Source organism: Chiroxiphia lanceolata, chromosome 8 (genome assembly GCF_009829145.1).
Source record: "Chiroxiphia lanceolata isolate bChiLan1 chromosome 8, bChiLan1.pri, whole genome shotgun sequence".
NCBI lineage: Eukaryota > Metazoa > Chordata > Aves > Passeriformes > Pipridae > Chiroxiphia > Chiroxiphia lanceolata.
The window spans coordinates 20883455-20900332 of record NC_045644.1 but is presented as its reverse complement, the minus strand read 5'-3'; the positions used below and the strand labels follow the sequence as shown (position 1 = coordinate 20900332).

The 16878-nt window shown below is 45.3% G+C and overlaps 2 protein-coding genes across 6 annotated transcripts in view; one reads left to right on the top strand and one right to left on the bottom strand.

The window, feature by feature from the left end:
* Nucleotides 1-5803, top strand: part of LOC116790326 — a 31445-nt gene extending 25642 nt beyond the window's left edge. For all 5 annotated transcript variants that reach the window (XM_032695182.1, XM_032695181.1, XM_032695184.1 and 2 more), the window contains exons 8-9: nucleotides 2973-3092; nucleotides 3611-5803. In XM_032695182.1, coding sequence (XP_032551073.1) covers nucleotides 2973-3069 — 97 coding nt within the window. In that variant the 3' untranslated portion in view covers nucleotides 3070-3092; nucleotides 3611-5803. The remainder of the gene's footprint in view (nucleotides 1-2972; nucleotides 3093-3610) is intronic.
* Nucleotides 5804-8748: 2945 nt separating this feature from the next.
* Nucleotides 8749-14344, bottom strand: ZP4 (zona pellucida glycoprotein 4). The gene is made up of 12 exons (XM_032694206.1): nucleotides 14149-14344; nucleotides 13676-13797; nucleotides 13495-13597; nucleotides 12774-12929; nucleotides 12209-12396; nucleotides 11930-12027; nucleotides 11449-11579; nucleotides 11056-11245; nucleotides 10834-10981; nucleotides 9467-9545; nucleotides 9036-9152; nucleotides 8749-8903 (listed from the first exon to the last, which is right to left on the bottom strand). Exons 1-12 carry the CDS (start codon nucleotides 14342-14344, stop codon nucleotides 8764-8766), a joined length of 1668 nt encoding a protein of 555 aa, XP_032550097.1. The 3' UTR covers nucleotides 8749-8763.
* Nucleotides 14345-16878: the final 2534 nt, after the last annotated feature.

The window sequence follows — 16878 nt, the reverse complement described above, 5'->3', positions numbered from 1 at the left end:
AACAGCTCAAATGTGCTTAAGCCCTCCTCAGGTTTTAGAGCGGGTGATGGTAGGGAAACAGCAGTTGTTTAAGCACTCAGGAATGTCCTATTGTTCCCCTTAAGACAGCCTGTACCTACCTTACAAAATACATAAGGGAACTGGGAATCTTGTAATTACAGCTCGAAAAAAATGCTCTGTAGTTCATGGAGTGACTTTTCCAGCTGGGAAAAGCTTGGTTGGGGCCCAAGCACACGTAACAGGCGAACTTCCTCCTATTGTTTGGGAAACTGAAAGAAACACAAAGCAGAAAGAGATCAAACAGTTCCATCTAAAATAGACGGTGAACCAGCTGGGGAAAAAATACAAACTCCTGTGAACCTTTCCTCTAAACCTCAATAGAATCAGGACTTTATTTGGGTTTGAGAAAAGTTCTGTCTCTTTAACCTCCTGCTTGGCTCTTTCCCTGCAGCACAGAGGACAGTGCCAGTGCTTTCTGCATGAGAATTGAAGGCTAGATCTTCAGGTGCCTAAACTGATATACTCCCAAAAAAGGGCCAGCCCAATAGCTCCTAACAGAAATTCTAGCTCCCTAGAAATTTCCATGACAACTATGGCTGTCATGGAAATGCTATACAGTGAGATGCCAAATGGACAATTTTTTACCTGGTTGTAACTGGGCAGCCCCAGACATCTTGTACACTGATTTTTCCAGGCTGCTTTCTATAGCTGATGAATGGCCTTTTCTTTCACTAACTGTCTTCTCGTGTATATCTACATGAACCCCTTGGCTCTACTTATGCCCCTTTATCTGCCTCCATTTCCTTATTCCCTAGCCCTAGCTGTGTTTGATCTTGTTCTTTTTACCCCAAACCCAGCAATAACAATGTACTGACACTGACCTGGAAAATTTGGGCACCTTGCTCATGTGGCATTTGGATATGCAGTTGCCTTCAGGCTCCTATGAAATAAAAAGTTAGGCTTAATGGATCAACGACAGACCAGATCAATGACAGGCTGGCAAATGCTGCTGGACAGCAAGACAGACTCTTTGTAAAGCGAGAAAGTCTCACTCATCTGTAGCTCTTGGCAAAGCAAACCTTGAAGGCCTGATACTCTCAGCATTTAAAGCCACTGTCTTTGTTATAATTTATGAAACATGTTTGTCCTGGCTCCTAGTCCTATTTATACGTGCAGGCATATGGAGCTGGCTGGCTTTTGCTTACCCGGGCTTCCTTGGGCTCCAGGTCTCGAACTGGAACAGGCTGGATCCCGCTGCCCTATATTAACACAGCTCCCAAGGAAGAAGAGTTTGTTGCTTTTGACACCCAATCCCACTTGAGTCATTTGGGCAATTAGAGAAAGTCTCTTTGTTTTTGTTTTTGTAACTAGGTCAAAGCAAATCCCCTTTTATGCTCCCACTCTGTGTATGATGAATGATCTGCTCCAGGGCGGTTGTTTTGTTTTTCTTTTCTGTCTCCCCTTTTTTTTTTGTTTTAAACATCCACAAAAGAATTCTCATAGTAGAGAGAGAACTTGGTTCTTTTAGCAGGAGAGAGGGGGACCTGCCAAGGTAAACATACTGGCACAAGACTCAGCGGTTTGTCATACATTGTTCTAAACAGGCTCAGGTTTTCATTTCATTTTCTTTTTCCTGCTAGTACATTTATTCCTGCAAAGCAACATCTATTTTGTGCAAAGGGGCAGAACAGGCTGATGACTGACTTGAGCATGGTGTTATGAACTTAGGCAGCACATGGACCCAGCTTTCCAGGACAGGATCTAATGTGAGCAGCTTTGAGCAATCCTCTCCTGACATTCCTGTGCAGATATACCCACCTGGCTCTCTGTGGGAGCTATAGCTTTAATGCAGCTGCATGGGCATGAGCTAGCCTCAAATACAATATTTTTCATGGTAAAGATAATAGTTTCAGTTTGAAGCCACCAAAAGCTTGCTGCTGTATGACACCTACTTTGTGGTTAGGGTAAAGTCATTAAGGAATGACAAGCGCAGCTCTTATATTACAAACCCCTATCTTCAGTACTGTACAGCAAAGGTTGAAAAGGTCCCTAGAACCTCAGACCCAGGTCTGAACACTGCTTTTCACTTGGGAAATTACTGCTAAGGGAGATCCCTGTGCTCAGGGTTGAGAAACAGACAAAGAATTAAAGAATAACATCAATGCAGAAGTTTGACCATCCCATTGTAAAAGAACTAAGAGCTGAACAAACAAGAAAACATGCAACATTTAGATAAGAACCAAAATAGTAATTGACAACAAAAAGAGTCTGCACCACATCAGTCAGGACTTTCGGCTGAAAATTTTTCAAATCAAATATTTGAAGTAAATAGCCATTTATTTTCTGTAAATAACTTTCAAATATTGCTTAAAAAACCCCCAAAACTAGAGCTTTTCTTTCTTAAAGAGAAGCTATTTTAAAAAATGTTTAGAAGGTATTCTAAAAGGACATAAATCCTAGAGGCCCGAGCTAAGTAATTTCAACCAAACAGGATATATTATACTTATTTCAATCATGTGTAATAAATAATGAACAAAAAAATAGGCTGGAGACAGTCCACAGCAGCTAGCTTAGTGTTGCTCTTCAAAACACTTAATTTCCTATTTACTACTTCAGGCCAGAATTTTTAAGTTCCCTGTGACATTGAACCATGAGTCTGCGCCCCGGCTGCCAGCTAGGCAGAAAATACTGGTTGCTCTCAACAAAATGATGTTTGTGTCCATCCATTACAGTGTGACTCCATGCCAAGTGCTGCATTTTGTGGCTCTCTCTTTTTTTGCACACTGCCACAAATATTTGGACAGCATCTGTTTTGGAATTTCAGACTGGAGAAGGGAAAGCTGCTTTGGGTATAGCTTGGATGTTGGGTACAGCTTGGATGTTGGGTACATATGCACAGCATATTAGTGTTAAAAACACAGCCATGCATTCTGACCCCTGTCAGATTCAATTGTATTTTTCCATTTGTTAAGGCCAGATATTATGTCTTCGGAGCTGAAGAAAACTGAGAGGAACTCCATGATCATTCTGGGACAAAATACAAAGAATGAAAACATGTGGCCTTTCTGATAACCCGAGTCAAATGGAACGAGGTAAAGTAAATAAAGCAGCATGTGTTTCCTTGTGGGTTGGGGGATTTTTTTGCCTCTTCTCAGCACAGAAATGAGGTAGCCCTGTTCCTTCTTCCAGACACAGTCCAGCATGCAAAGACAGCAACAGGTCTGATTTTTGAAGTTCAGATTATATGGGTTTACACCTGCTGATGACTGGCCCATATATCTTTGTTTTTATAGTCCTCCCGTTTTTGGTTTGTTGTTTTTTTTATTTTAACCCACACTTTAAAAGTAACTGTAGTCATACAGGCTACATCACACGGCCTTTTTACAAAAAAAAAATAAAAATACAGCACCAAATTAATTTACCTACAGTCAGTCAAAAGACTCCCAAATAATAAGCCAGCGAGATGTCTTGGGAAAGAGACAATCTGTCCCTAATAAAGACTAAATGAGAACCAGCCTTTGTTTTATCTGCCACCTTCCCAACTCAGCCTACAGGTTAAATGCAGAAAAACTCTCCCTAATCTCACATTCACTGCATGTTTCTGTTTCAGAAAGGCAACATGAGAACACCAAAGGACACAAAACCAAGAACTCCAGGGTTACTTTGTGCAATCTGCATTCTACAGTTGTCAACAGAGCAACTCTGATTTGAGCATCAAAAGGGAAAGAGGGAAGGGGGAGGTTGAGAAGGGTCTGTGGGCAGAGGTATCCTCAGCTATGTATGGCTTCACTCCTGAACTTGAAGTGTATTTACAAAAGTCATGGATGAAAATTGCTATTAGCATCACAGCAACATAACCAACAGAGACTTTTAAGACACAGAAATTCTTCCTCCAATCTGGGCTAGGAACAGAACTACCTGAAACACTGAAGCTTTTAAACTGCCATTGCTTTCTGGGGACCTTCTCCAGCTGAAATAAACGTAAGCTTTATGGGACACAGCATCATCTAAAGGAATGCCAGGGACTCCTTGCTCAGTGCAGAAGTGGCTGTTGAAAAGAGAGCCTTCTCCTTCTGGGGGTCTGAGTTGCAGTCTCTGCTTGTCCCCAGCACAGCTCCTCCCTTCAGAGCAGCATATGGCCAGCTGTGCCATTTTGCTGGAATCCAACAGGAAAACCAACTGTGTGAAGCTGAAGTCATTCCTTAATCCAGGACTAACTTCCCATCCTGTGAGCCTACTCCTTCTGCAGGGGCCCCCAGACTCCAGTACTACCCTACACAGAAGCTGGCATTGTGCATGCTCGTTGTAGAGACCAGAGAGGTAATGCAGGAATCAGCCTTTCCAGAGACTTCAGGGCACAGCCAGGGCAATGCCTTTGCTTCACTGGGCAGCCCAACTCTTGTGCTATCAGTCTTTTAATTTTTCTCCTTTTTTTTTTTTTTTTTTGGCGGCAGGGGGAGGGGCAAGGTGGGACACCAGGCTTGAATTCCTACTTTTAAGTTACATTTAAGTCCTCTGTCTGTGCAGGTGAGAGCCTGAGGCTGTAGGTGGAGCAGTCATGCTGCTGTGTGGCTCAGCCAGCAGTCTCTGATAGGAAAAGGTGAGAAGGAGAGCAGAGCTGCAAGGCAGTTATTGAAATACATCCTTTATAAACTGCTGCTCTTTTGGGATACGTTAAGAACTGTATAACAGTACGAGTGTATTTGGTGATTGCCTTATTGCCACGTGTTCACTGATTCCAGACTCAAGGAACAGACAGTGCACGCTTCTGAAAGTCCTGTGGTTGCAGTGGTCTCTGCGCACTAGCTCTCATTGGTACTAGCAAAATAATTAATGCACATGGAGTAAAGATTTAAGTAAACTAAACTTGCCACTTGATAAAACATCATTCTACCCCATAAGTTAAAATATAATTAGAAGTTAAGCAACTGGTGTTTAAAAATCTCTCCCTAACCCAAACTTGCCTGAGAACCAAGATTTAAGAAGCTTCAGCAGACGAAGTCTCTTGGTAACAGATGCTTCACTGTTGCTCATCCAGATCAGTTGGAGCCCTTGGAGTCCTCCAAACCAGAGCAGGATCTTTTCTGGAATTCAGAGCAGCTCAGCCATGCTCTCCAAGGGCAGCTGCAGTTTGCAGGGATGAGTGAAGGCAGTAGCTCATGCCTAGTGCTTCAAGTACTCAGAAGGGTTGCTACTGTTGTTACTTAGCACCTCAAAAAAACCCCCCACAAAAACCCCAAACAAAATAACCAAAGCCCAATTAAAAAGAAAAAAGTCTGTGCTGACTCAAAGTTAGCACCCTAAAGTAGGTGCTGTGTTTAATGTTTCAGTTGTAGCTGCTGCTGCTGCAGGACTTGGTTATTCACTGTGTATCTTGCTAGCTTCATCCAAAGCTAGAAAGATTTATTACTTGATTATTCTGTGAATAATCTGTATATCTCCGTAAATACAGGGAACAAAAATCCTGCATTAACATACACCCTCCATTATCTCTCCAGCTTTACAGAGACTGTAACGAATGTGAATCAGTGCAAACTGAATTTAATGTGTTTTAAGACGTAGCATCATGAACTGGTATTTCCTACCACCATCTCCATTCACGTTGTAAGTTTGTTGGTTTGGATTTTTTTTTAACTCAGATGAGCTAGCACTCTTTTTTTATTACAGCATTATATTAAATATATTCATGTATTTTCAGAAATAAATGTATTTATAATGTGTAACATACTGTATAGTTCTCTACTCCAGGATGCATTGTAATACAAGCATAAGAAATTTAATAAAAGCATCACCATTATGATAATTATCCTCAGATTTTATTAATCAACACCTGGCTTGTAGTATAGCAACTGCCACACCTTTAGGGTTTCAGGTGAGCATAGTTGGTCAGGAAAAGAATTGTTACCTCCAAGCTTCTAAAGAACTTTTAACTCTGGCAAAGAAACAAGTTTGCTCTTTTGAAGCAGGTGCTGTTCTTAAAGATCTAGATGGCAAAGAAAGCCTTTGGAAAATTCAGATACAGCAAAGTGTAGGTGTTAACTTTGAGCAGCCCTGTATTAGGTGCTGTTGCCGGGCTTTGCTTCCAAAGCCCCAGAGCAGGCAACCACAGACAGGCAGCACACACACCACTTCCAAGAAGAACCAGTGAAAGCACTAGGGACAAAGTGTGCTGATGCTCAGCACCAGGGTTTCTTTCCGTGAATCTGGGTTCAGTGGCAGCATTGCACAACAGCCTCAACTGACAGATAGCCTCAGGAGTGCTTTTCCTCCTTCATTCCCAGCCAGCAGCACCCTCAAGGACAGAGCAGCTTTCCTTCACCTGCAGAAGTCTAAGCCACTGTCTACAGCACCTCACACCACCTTTAGTTCAATAGCACAACCAGGTGGTACAGAGTGAAGCTAAAGAGGGTGATGACATGAGAAGTCACATACAGGTATGCAAAAGTCAATGAGACCCAACTAGAGAAAGTAGAGGCTTAGAAAAAAATAAGCCAGAAACACACCTGTGAAGGTAGAAGGAAAATAATACACTTTTGCAGAAGGAAAAAAAAAAAAAATAAAAAAATCGCATAACAGGAGCCATAAGAGCCAATACACCAGGGGAGGAAATCTCCATGTGGCCTACCTTTCACCCTGTGCCAGGGTTTCACAGGAACAGCTCACATCCCTCTGCTGCTCCTGTCCTCCTGACCAAGTAGCAAGTCTTAAACACGGAAGACTTCCCAGAGTAGATAAGAGAATTAAGTTCACTTCTCTGCTTACCCACTTGGCACTGCATGCACCCTACAATAAGCAGCACGTCCATTACAGTAAGACCCAGCTGCGCACTAGAAGGGACAGTCCCTGCAGGGAAATCTGTCTGATTCCCAGAGGCTATTGACCCCAGAGCTCCCTGCCACTGTGGGATGGTTCAGCAACACCATGGAGGACAGCAGGGACTTGGCTCTCCTAGCCCCTTCAGCATCCACACAGGTTTCCAAGCTCTCTAAGTAAATATTTCTGTCTCCCTTACTGAGGGATAGGAAGGTTCCAGCAGCAGCCAGGGAGGCGTTTGTCTCCGCTTGAACACTCAATTAAGACCAGTGCCAGAGCACCCTGCCTGGTGGGCTGAAAAGGTGTGGTTTATATTACTCCTCTAATTACCAGTTAATTAACACTACAGACAGCTGCTAAAGACTTGTCATAAGGCACATTATGTTTACACTCTGCTTTGCCAGACAGAGCTCCACCTGTACCAAGGTCATTTAATTGCTAGAGCCACTCCTTAAAGGAGGAGGCTGTTTGACCTATCTTCAACTGAAGATAGTTTCCAGCCTGTGATCTCCTTCACCCTCCCACCATACAACTTGAAACAGTCTTCTGATTAGTTTTAAAAGCAGGCAAGACTAAGTCACTCATTATCCGGAAAGTACCAGGGAAGAGCAGTTCTGTGAGAAAAATAAAAACATGATTCCTGAAGTTTCTTGGAGTAGGAAAGGAATTAAAAAGCAGATCCCAGCACCTTAACACCCTCTAATCACACAGCATGTAGCCTAATTAAAAAAAAAAACAATACCTGCTACCTCAACAAGCTACTGGTCAGTAGCACATGTATAAGTGCTACTCTTCCCCTTTAGAGGCCCCAAAGCAGTACAATTAGGATTTCTCTCCTGCCTTAACAGGGGGAATTTCGATCAAGACTGTGGGGGGAAAAAAGGGGAAAAGGGAAATACATTTTTCCTTCCTGTCAAGGAGTACTCCATTAGCTATTAGGGGATCTCAGTGTGAATGCAAGCACCAGAGCTCCCCCAGGCTGGGCAGGAAGGAGAGGGGTAGAGCCCCTTTCCTCTTCTAGTGCCTGGAGAGTTTTGCTGTACTGCTTTCACTCAGGACCTCAAAAAGCTAAGAACAGTGCTGCCCAGCTACTGTGACTGACAACAATACACTACTGAACTGCCCCAATGCTTAAAACAGCAAATTTTATTTCTCATCTCAAAAAAAAAAAAAAAAAAAAAAGCACTTCTCTGGTACTGTTGTGCCCACAGTGATGTCAAATAAGCTTTAATCCAAGAGCTTTGAAGACTCTTAACTGCCTTGTCTCATGTGAAGGTTTGAGATTAATCTTTAAAATTTGATTTTTTTTTTTCCCCTGAAGTTTAAAGCACCTAGGCCCTTTGGGAATTTTTTCCCAGTTGGAATTATGTTTCTTTGCTCTCATTCCCCAGAAAAATCCCACTTGCTGCCTTTCTGTTTCTAGGGCAAGAGATGTAAGTTCACACATACAGCATCAATAAAGGTCCATTTGTGCAGTGCTTTGGCATCCTTGCTTTCTAGTCCGGGCACATGAGGACAGCCCTGACTTACCTAGTGACTCAGGCAAGCAGGCAGTCTCCAGCTCCTCTGCACAGACACAATACCTGCTCTGCATTCCCAAAGGAGAAGTAGTCGCAGGATCCACTTTTAGTTAGTTTTGCTGCACTTCTACTCAGTGTTTGAAAGGATAGTAATTTTGAAGGCTACCTCAGTCACTGAGAGAAATGCAGACACCACCCAGCATCACTCCTGCCTCAGTCTGCAGACCAGGCCATGACAACGGCTCCCTCGCGTAACTGGTGGACAGCTAACACCAAACCCACAGTAGAAGAATTCCAGAAAGTGAGATGGATTCGGAGCATTTGGAAAGCTTTCACAGCCACTGGGATAATTTTTGCCTTGCAAATAAAGTTTTACAGCTGTGGTCTCTAGGAGAAGCTGTACCACAGACCAAATGGTTTGACAGCCACTTTATTGCAATCCATTGATTTCATTTGCTGACACCTTCCTTTGCCACAGCACAGCAGCTACAAGGATCATGCACAGAACTGCCCCGATTACCACAGCAGCAAATCCCAAAGCCCAGGGGGCTGCAGCATGCACAGCGGCTCCTGTGGGGGAGAAACAACCCAATCAATGCTCCCAGTGAGGCACAGGGATGCTTTAGGGGTGCAGTCTATCCGCAGAAAAGCCTTAGACCAGCCCCCTTCCCCAGACTGGCTATGCTGGGCTGCCACACTTACCAAGGCCACCCTTAGCTGTGCCCCATCTTAGCTCATCCTGGAGGAAAATCACAGGGCCTTTGCTGGAGACATGGGAGGCACCTTCCTGAAAGTGATGCTCAGCACTCCTTTTACCCCCTACAGAGCAATGTAAAGGTTGTAGGTGAGAAGATGTATAGCCCTGAAGGTCAGCTTCTCAACACACACACAAAGCTCTGAAGGCCAAAAGTTTCCATGTGAGTCCACACAGAATTAGGAGCCTATGAAGACCTCTGCCTTTTTGGTATAAGAGCAAGGGCCTTTAGCCAGTGGAAAGGAGCAGGAAAAGCCTTGTCAAGCTGTCCATGGCTCAAGGGAATTAGTCCATCTCTTTATATCCCCTGCCTGTGCATCTTGGAGGCTAGAACCTTGCTGCCCCTTTGGATAGTGAAGCAGAAGGGTAGGACACTTACTGATTCTAGCAGGGCAAGCGGAGGTGCAGGACTCCTGTACAGATTGGTGGCACACTGAAGCACTGCAGTGAAGGTACACCTAGAAAGAATGGAACACAGCCTGGAATCACTCAGGCAATGTCTATAGACAGATGATAGCCTACTGAGGTGCTTTGACCCCAGACAGCAGCTAAGCAGATGCTTCCTCACTCCCCCTGCTCTGCCCCAGTAGGACAGAGAGAGAATAGGATGAGCAAAAGCAAGAAAACCTGTAGCTGGAGAGATAAAGACAGTTACCTAAGTGAAGGAGAGGAGAGAAAAGAACAAAACCAAAGCACAACTGATGCAAAGGCAAATCACCCACTCTGCTCCTACAGGCAGACTGGTGCCCAGACAGTCAGAGCATCAGCTACACTGGAAGATGAAATCCCTCAGTGTTTATTGCTGGGCATGAAGTCATCCAGCATGGAATATTCTTCAGGGTTGAGAGACAGCAGAGAGAGGAGAAAGAGCCTTGGTGCTATGCAAGCACTATTCAGCAAATAGTGAGAACATCAGAATATTTTCAACACAGTTTTAGCCACAAATCCAAAGACACAGCACCATGTGGACTGCTACGAGAAGAGTTAACTCCGTATCAGCCAGACCCAGCACACCAGGTCACAGAAAGGAGAAGGCAGGAAGATCGGTTTGGCTTGTTTCACATCCAGGCTGTAGCCTTGGAGCCCTCTGCTGTCCGTTGCAAGGCAGCTTCGGTACCTTTACAGACTTCGGTGAAATCTGGCATTACAGCACTTCTCCCATCCACCTGGGATACAGCTGCCCGAGCACCACTACACTGCGACCAATGTTGGATACAGCTGTGACCTGTTTTGAGTATTAATTGGTTCCAGGAGCACTGAGCAAACAGCACAAGGCACGGTGAACTTCATACGCCTTAACTGTGCAGAAGTTCATGATATTCAAAACCCAGATGCTTCACAGATGCTCAAAGCTATTTCAAGTCATTTTGGCTAAGAAATTTGGTTTAGAGACTATTGATTAGCATAGCTAGAGCACACAACTTAATCTAATTCACCAGAACAGCTTAGGCAACAAAATAGCCTTTGCTTAAGTAAACTACTACCCTTCTAATAGGCTCATTTTCTGTCACATCCCTCCAGAGATGTATCTTACCTCTACCATATTCATCTCAGCGAATAAAGTTTGCATCAACCTATCCCCTTCTGTTTCAGGAGGGGATTTTCCCAGTCTTTGCTCCTGTCCCTGCCTTTCTCCCCCATCTCCCTCACAAGGAGGCCAAGCACTTCACAGTTATAAAGTGGTTCTTATTGCTCACGTTTTACTTGTCCTCAATAGGAAGCTAGGCAGCCAGGACAGGATCTTACCAGCCCAGAGAGCTTCTCTTGGGAAGTGGAGTCCATAAAGGTGAACGTGTAGAGGGTGAAACGCTGGTAATGAGAGGGGAACAGTAGTCCTGAGGCAAAACTCAGAGGCACCAGTTGTGTCTGATAGTTGTCCCCTGCATAAGGGCACCTGAGGAGGAGAGGTGAGCAGTGAAAAAAGAGCAAGTTATTCCCCTGACCCAAAGTTGTTTACAAGTAACTTACCCATCCACCAAAACAGGCCACTGCAGCTGTTGCTGGGGATTGGTACTTGGTGTGGCCCAGCAGTGGTGCAGAACTAAAATCAGGTCTGGGTCTGTTCTCTGAAGGATTTTGACTTCTGCATAAACAGGGTCTCTCAGAGTTTTCACAATAGGATAGTCACTGTCAGTATAGTAGGAAGTATAACTTCCATCTGGAACAGAAGAAACCCAAGAGCCATTTTAGAGCAGGAAGAAACAGGCAGAGGTATCCTGAGAGCGTCCCTTATAGCCATATCTGTAAGTTCCCACCATGGCTGGGAAATAGTGCTGGATTAACCAGTCAATACTCCCTTATTACTCAGAGACCAGAGCCCTGCACCAAGAGGCTTGAGTAAGTCCTGCAAACCTCTCCTACCTGAGGCAACACGCAGCTCCAAGGACAGAGGACCTGGCTGGGACACAGCAGGGAGTGGTGGCAGTGTGAAGACCTGAACACTCAAGGGAATGGTGCTCCCACTGGTGGAATAACTACATCGGACATGTAACCTGGTAGGACAGGAAAGCTCCAAATCAGGCAGATAAGAAAAGTCACTCTGATATCTCCTTTCCCCAATATGGCAACAAAATATCTACTTTAATTAGTTATACTCCTAATATTCCTAATCTTTCTTCCAACACTGTCTTTTAAGAAGTACTTGGGATTCACTTTAGACTTTGGATTTGAAAATCTCCAGACTGTCACTAATCAGCACCAGCTTTATTCCCACTAACTAGAGACATACCAGTCCATTGTCTACTCCAGTGCCTGTTGTGAATTCACAGCTTGTGACAAGCAGGAATTTCTCCAGTAACATTGAACACAATGGCACCCAGCAACATCAGCCCCAGGGTAATACCTGAAAGTGCTATCCCTAGTGACAGAGCCAAGGCTTGCGGTTTTCACATCCCTGGATGCCACCAATTCATTCTCATATATGGCTTGGTCTCCAGTCACCTAGAACAACAGACAGGCACCATCACTGTGGTAAAGTCAAGCTGGATCACTACGAGGTAGGAGAACAGCACTTGGCCTCTGGAAGTCTATAGGGTGTCCATTAAGTAGCCAAAGCCACGTCAGGTTGTGCCAGGTCTGCCAGCTTCTGCTATTCCAGCCTAGTGACAGCTGCAACTCTTACCTGAAAAGTGGTGCCACAGGCAGAGAGTGGGAACTGGTACACAACAAATGCATTGTTTTTCACAGTAGGAACACAGCCAGTACTGTGTCCACTGGCCAGTTGCACGGAGTCCAGGACAATGGGTGGCAGGGTCACATCCCGAGAAACAGCAATGGAAAACTGGCCATCTGGTGTGCAATGAGCTGTCACTAGAGGAAAAGATACAATCCATCTTAAGCTCAGGGAAAAGAGGAATGGAAAGGAGACTCAAAACATCACAGCAAAGATGAGGCCAGCAAGTTTTGCGAGTTCTCCTGCCTTTAAGCCCTGAAACAATTACTAAGGATGGCAAGACAAGTGCAACCAGCTCTAACAGCAACATTGACTCCGGTCATAAACCCAGGTCTGTTGCAATACACTTGAAAAGGCTGGACACCTCAATAGAATGTGGTATTCTTGACAGGCAAAAACATAGCCCTAAGCCACCTGCAGGACTGATACTACACCAACTCTGCTCTGACAGCAAAGTGAGGAATCCTGTTTTGAAGCAACTCAGCAGGAGGGGAGGACAGCTGCTCAGGCTTACCTGTGTCACCAAAGTAGCAAGGATTTACCCTGTCTCTAGGGTCATAGCAGCAGCCTCGCACTTCACAGTTTCCCTGGCTGACAGGCAAGGAGGCACACGGCAGCCGGTCCTGGCTGGGAACGGCCGAACAGACACTACTGCTTGGAGCATCTAGGGCTGGAAAAAAACAGCAGGAGTTTGCAGCTAAAGCACAAAAGCAGGGGGACAAAGACAAAGGACTTTGGTGGAAGGTGTCCTAGTGACTCTGCATAAAAATGAAGGGAAATTAAAGTCAGGTGAGGGTTAAACACATGGCCTGGAGGTGGCATGGAAGCCTGCTCAGAAGGAACATGCATTTCCCAGGAACAGAATCTCCCCTGGAAACCATGCACAGGAGGAGACTGGACTTGTATGAGATCTGTCAAGATAAAGTGTTTTGGATCAACTCTTGGTAGTTAGGAAAATCATTGTACCTAGTCTCTGGCTCAATCTCTGAACTCGCAGGGACCCAAGCAGTCAAAATATGGCTAGGAGACACAGTGAACATATTCACCTGCCGATCCTGCAAAGACGCACAAGTTCCCAGCAAGTTAGTGCTTTCTATGTCCAAACCCCTTTTCCAGGGAGTTTTCTGTACAGCAGAAAGTCTCCTTTCCTAGCCCCCAAGACTAAACTAGGAACAGCCAACTGAAAGGAATGGCACCCATCACCCACAAGATACAAGCAACTATCAGAATCTTACCAGGAAGGTCCACAGGGCACCTGAGCAGCGTCTCTTCATGAAGAACCTTTTGCCCAGCAGCATCTGTTCCTTCAAGCCCAACCAGCAGAAGGTAATGGCCATTCTAGGGGAAAGCCACACCAGTCAGGGCAGCCAGAGCAGCAGTAGTCACAGTCCCAGCAGAATCCATAAGGTCACTCACCCATTCAAAGATATAACAGCCAGTATAAGAAACCAATACTTTCCTGGAGCCATCTGGAGTCTCAGATACCAACAGCCCACAGTCAGAGTCATTCTGCAGAGCATGTGCCTTCCCCTCAGTATCTACGGAAAGAGAAGACAGCAGCAGTGGCTTTAACATCCCACATTACAGATAGGGTCCACTACAATCCTACCTTTTGGTAGGAAACAGGGACCTAGACAGTATTAGGGTCTGGACCAGGAGGGGTGCATGTGGGAGAATCCAGCAGCCAAGACCATCTAGATCCAGGCACAGTACTTCACCAAAACGCTTGACTACTGGGTCCTATAAACAGCTCCCTGATTATACAAGATGCACTGAAAGCTGTTCAGCAACACTTCACATCAAAACCCAATCCTTCCTCCTCATTCCAGGCACCTCTGCAGTGTGCAAAGATATGGCTAAAAATGCCTCTTGACACCGGCCTCACTTACCCCAAGTAGTCAGCACCAATGAAGCATTCCCTTCCCAGCCCAGAGGTAAGGTGAGCTGTAAGCTTTCTTGGCCACAAATCAGCAGGGTGGGGTCAGAAAAAACACTACGAGCCCCCATAACCAAAGCTAGGGGACCAAGAAACACCCAGAAAAGCACAGCACCCAATGCAGCCCCAGACTGTCCTACAACACCCATCCTGCTCTCTTGCTAAGGACCATGAAGTAACTGCCCTTAGCCTAGCCCTTTTAAATTGTGGAGCCAGCTGGGATCAGAAATCCCTGAAGTGTCCAGGTGGGCCCAGCCCAGCAGTTTTTAGCACCTGTCATTGCCCTCACCTGAACCCAACAGAGCCTGCTTGCACCCTTTGAAGGAAACCATAGAGCAAGAGCTGAGCATATGTCAAGAGATGGGTCTGTATTCGTACTGTAGAGCCCCAGCAGGGTCTTCAAATCCTTTTTGTCACTCTGAGTTCTTCCAACGGCGGAGACATGCAGGACATCTGGCTGCTTTTCCCCAGGTGCCCTATTGCTGCTCTAATTGCTCATTACAAGGCATGAGTGCCAGAAACTGAGTGACAGTGCTCTTTTGCTCTTTTATTCTTTTAAAGCTGACACTGCCTCAAATGCCAGGCATAGGGTGCTGACATGAAAGCACAGAAATAGCCCTTCACGTGAAACGTGTGGGAAACTATGGAGCTCGGGAGGCTTTGCACACCTAAAAGGTGGTGATTGCCTGTAAACACTCTTGGCTATGGACTTACAGCCCTGTTTGCAGTGTGGTTGTGCAGGGATAAGCTGCAGGACTGGTCTAGGCCTGGCTGGCAGGTGGCAGGACTTTATGCTCTGTTGGATCCCCACTCCCAAAAACTTACAGGGGGTCCCTTAGATGGGCTTGAAACACACATAAGGGGAGCCTCTGTGATCCCCGAGAAAACTGTGCCCTTCCAGCACCCGTTGCTGCCTGTAACTGCAATGTGTCTCATGTAGAGCCTTCTCCATAGCCATGCACCAGGCAGCCACACGCCTCGTTGTCTGTCTTTCCATCCAGATGTTTCTGCATTCATGCAATGGAGATGTGAATGTTTTTACACTGTTGCAGAAGTGATGCACACATTTGTGTTTGTGCATGCCTTTTTGTGCCCTAAATATCTACATGGAGATGAAGAATAATTCTACGTGAAACAACCCTGAGAGTGCTGTAGGTCCACCAAGCAATACCTGTGCTGAGAACAGTTTCAGGTAATTGCCCTTTCCTAGTACCTACACACACACTGGACAGAGGTGAGAGGCACTTGAAATTAACCTGAAATTCATGGAAATGAAATGCTTTGTTTGAAAGAAGTTGTTCTAGAAAGTGGGAAGCAGCCTGGCTGAGATAAAACAGACAGGTTTCTCTTCCTCACAAATCTTTTCCTCACCCATTTGATAGTTCTCGTGCATTACAATGACCCAGCTGTAAGCACCAGTTTAGACAGCACCCAAGACCACCACAAACAGGACATGGAGGGGATGAGGACAGGAGAAGCAAATGTCTCTGTGGTCCACTAGCCTGAAGCTGATCAATGAGGGTCATGGGAACAAGGGAACTTTACAGACAAGGTGGAAAGTTCATGATTGCTGTTAGCTGGCAGCTACCTCATATAGCAGTGCAAACTCTCATGAACTTTACTTTTATCAGGTGAAAAGTCCATAAAGCTACATGAACTTCCATGAACTGCCCTGACATCTGAGCTGATGCAGGAATTTAGGCCAGCAGATAAGCACCCAGCCAAAAGTTGTTGGTAATTCAGTTTTCCCACTAAAATATCTAGTGTGGGTCTTTAAGAAGTAAAATGAGATTTAAAAAGAACAATTAGCAAATTGTTGCACCTATGCAAGAGAGCGAGGGTGACTTAAGAACTCATAGGGAAGGGAAGGTACAGAAACTTTTGCAAGGGATGGAGACTTTCCCTAGCACCTCTGATTGGAAGAGGAAACTCACATTAACACACGGACTTAGAGCAAACCCAGCACAGTCCAACTAAGCACTCAATTCACCCAGGCCTCTTGCTAATTCCTGCCAAGTCCTACATCCCCTATTCTTGCAACATCTGATCAGTTGGATCTGTCTGCCTGCAAAAGTGTCACAGTTCAGGAGAGACAGCGGGATAAGGCCAGACTGAGCAAGCTGAGAACAACCTTGAGGGTCCTTTCCCAGACATGCTCTGCTGTTTCTCAGAGCACCTATGGACCTTCCAGGGCAGCAGTTCCTCCTAGTGGACTCAGACAGAACAAAACAAGAACTTGTGCATGCCAGCTTCCAGCAGTAGTTTGGGTGAGCTTCTTTGGTCATTACAAGTGCAAGGACTAGTTGCCAGGCTGCACTAACCTATACGCAGCCTCTGCTCTGTCACAATTTGGGAAGCCATTCCCCAGAGACCCTCTCAAGTTCTTGATTTCTCTTCTCTGCCTGCTTTCCTCAATTGTTTTCTCCTCTAGAGAAAACTCCTCTCCTTGAAGAGGTCAGAGTCCCAAGGTCTCATCCACTTTTCTTATGTCTTTGTCTACTGTGATGTCTGGAGACCTTTCTGCCCATGCTAGATGGATATTTTATACTTTCCTCTCTTGTGAGGCCAGACACCCCTAGGGAGAGAGACTGAGGCATTTAATTGCTGTGCACTGAGGAGAACATGTCTGTATGTCCTTTGGCAAGTCACATGCAGCACAAACTCTACCAATGTCAGGAAGATT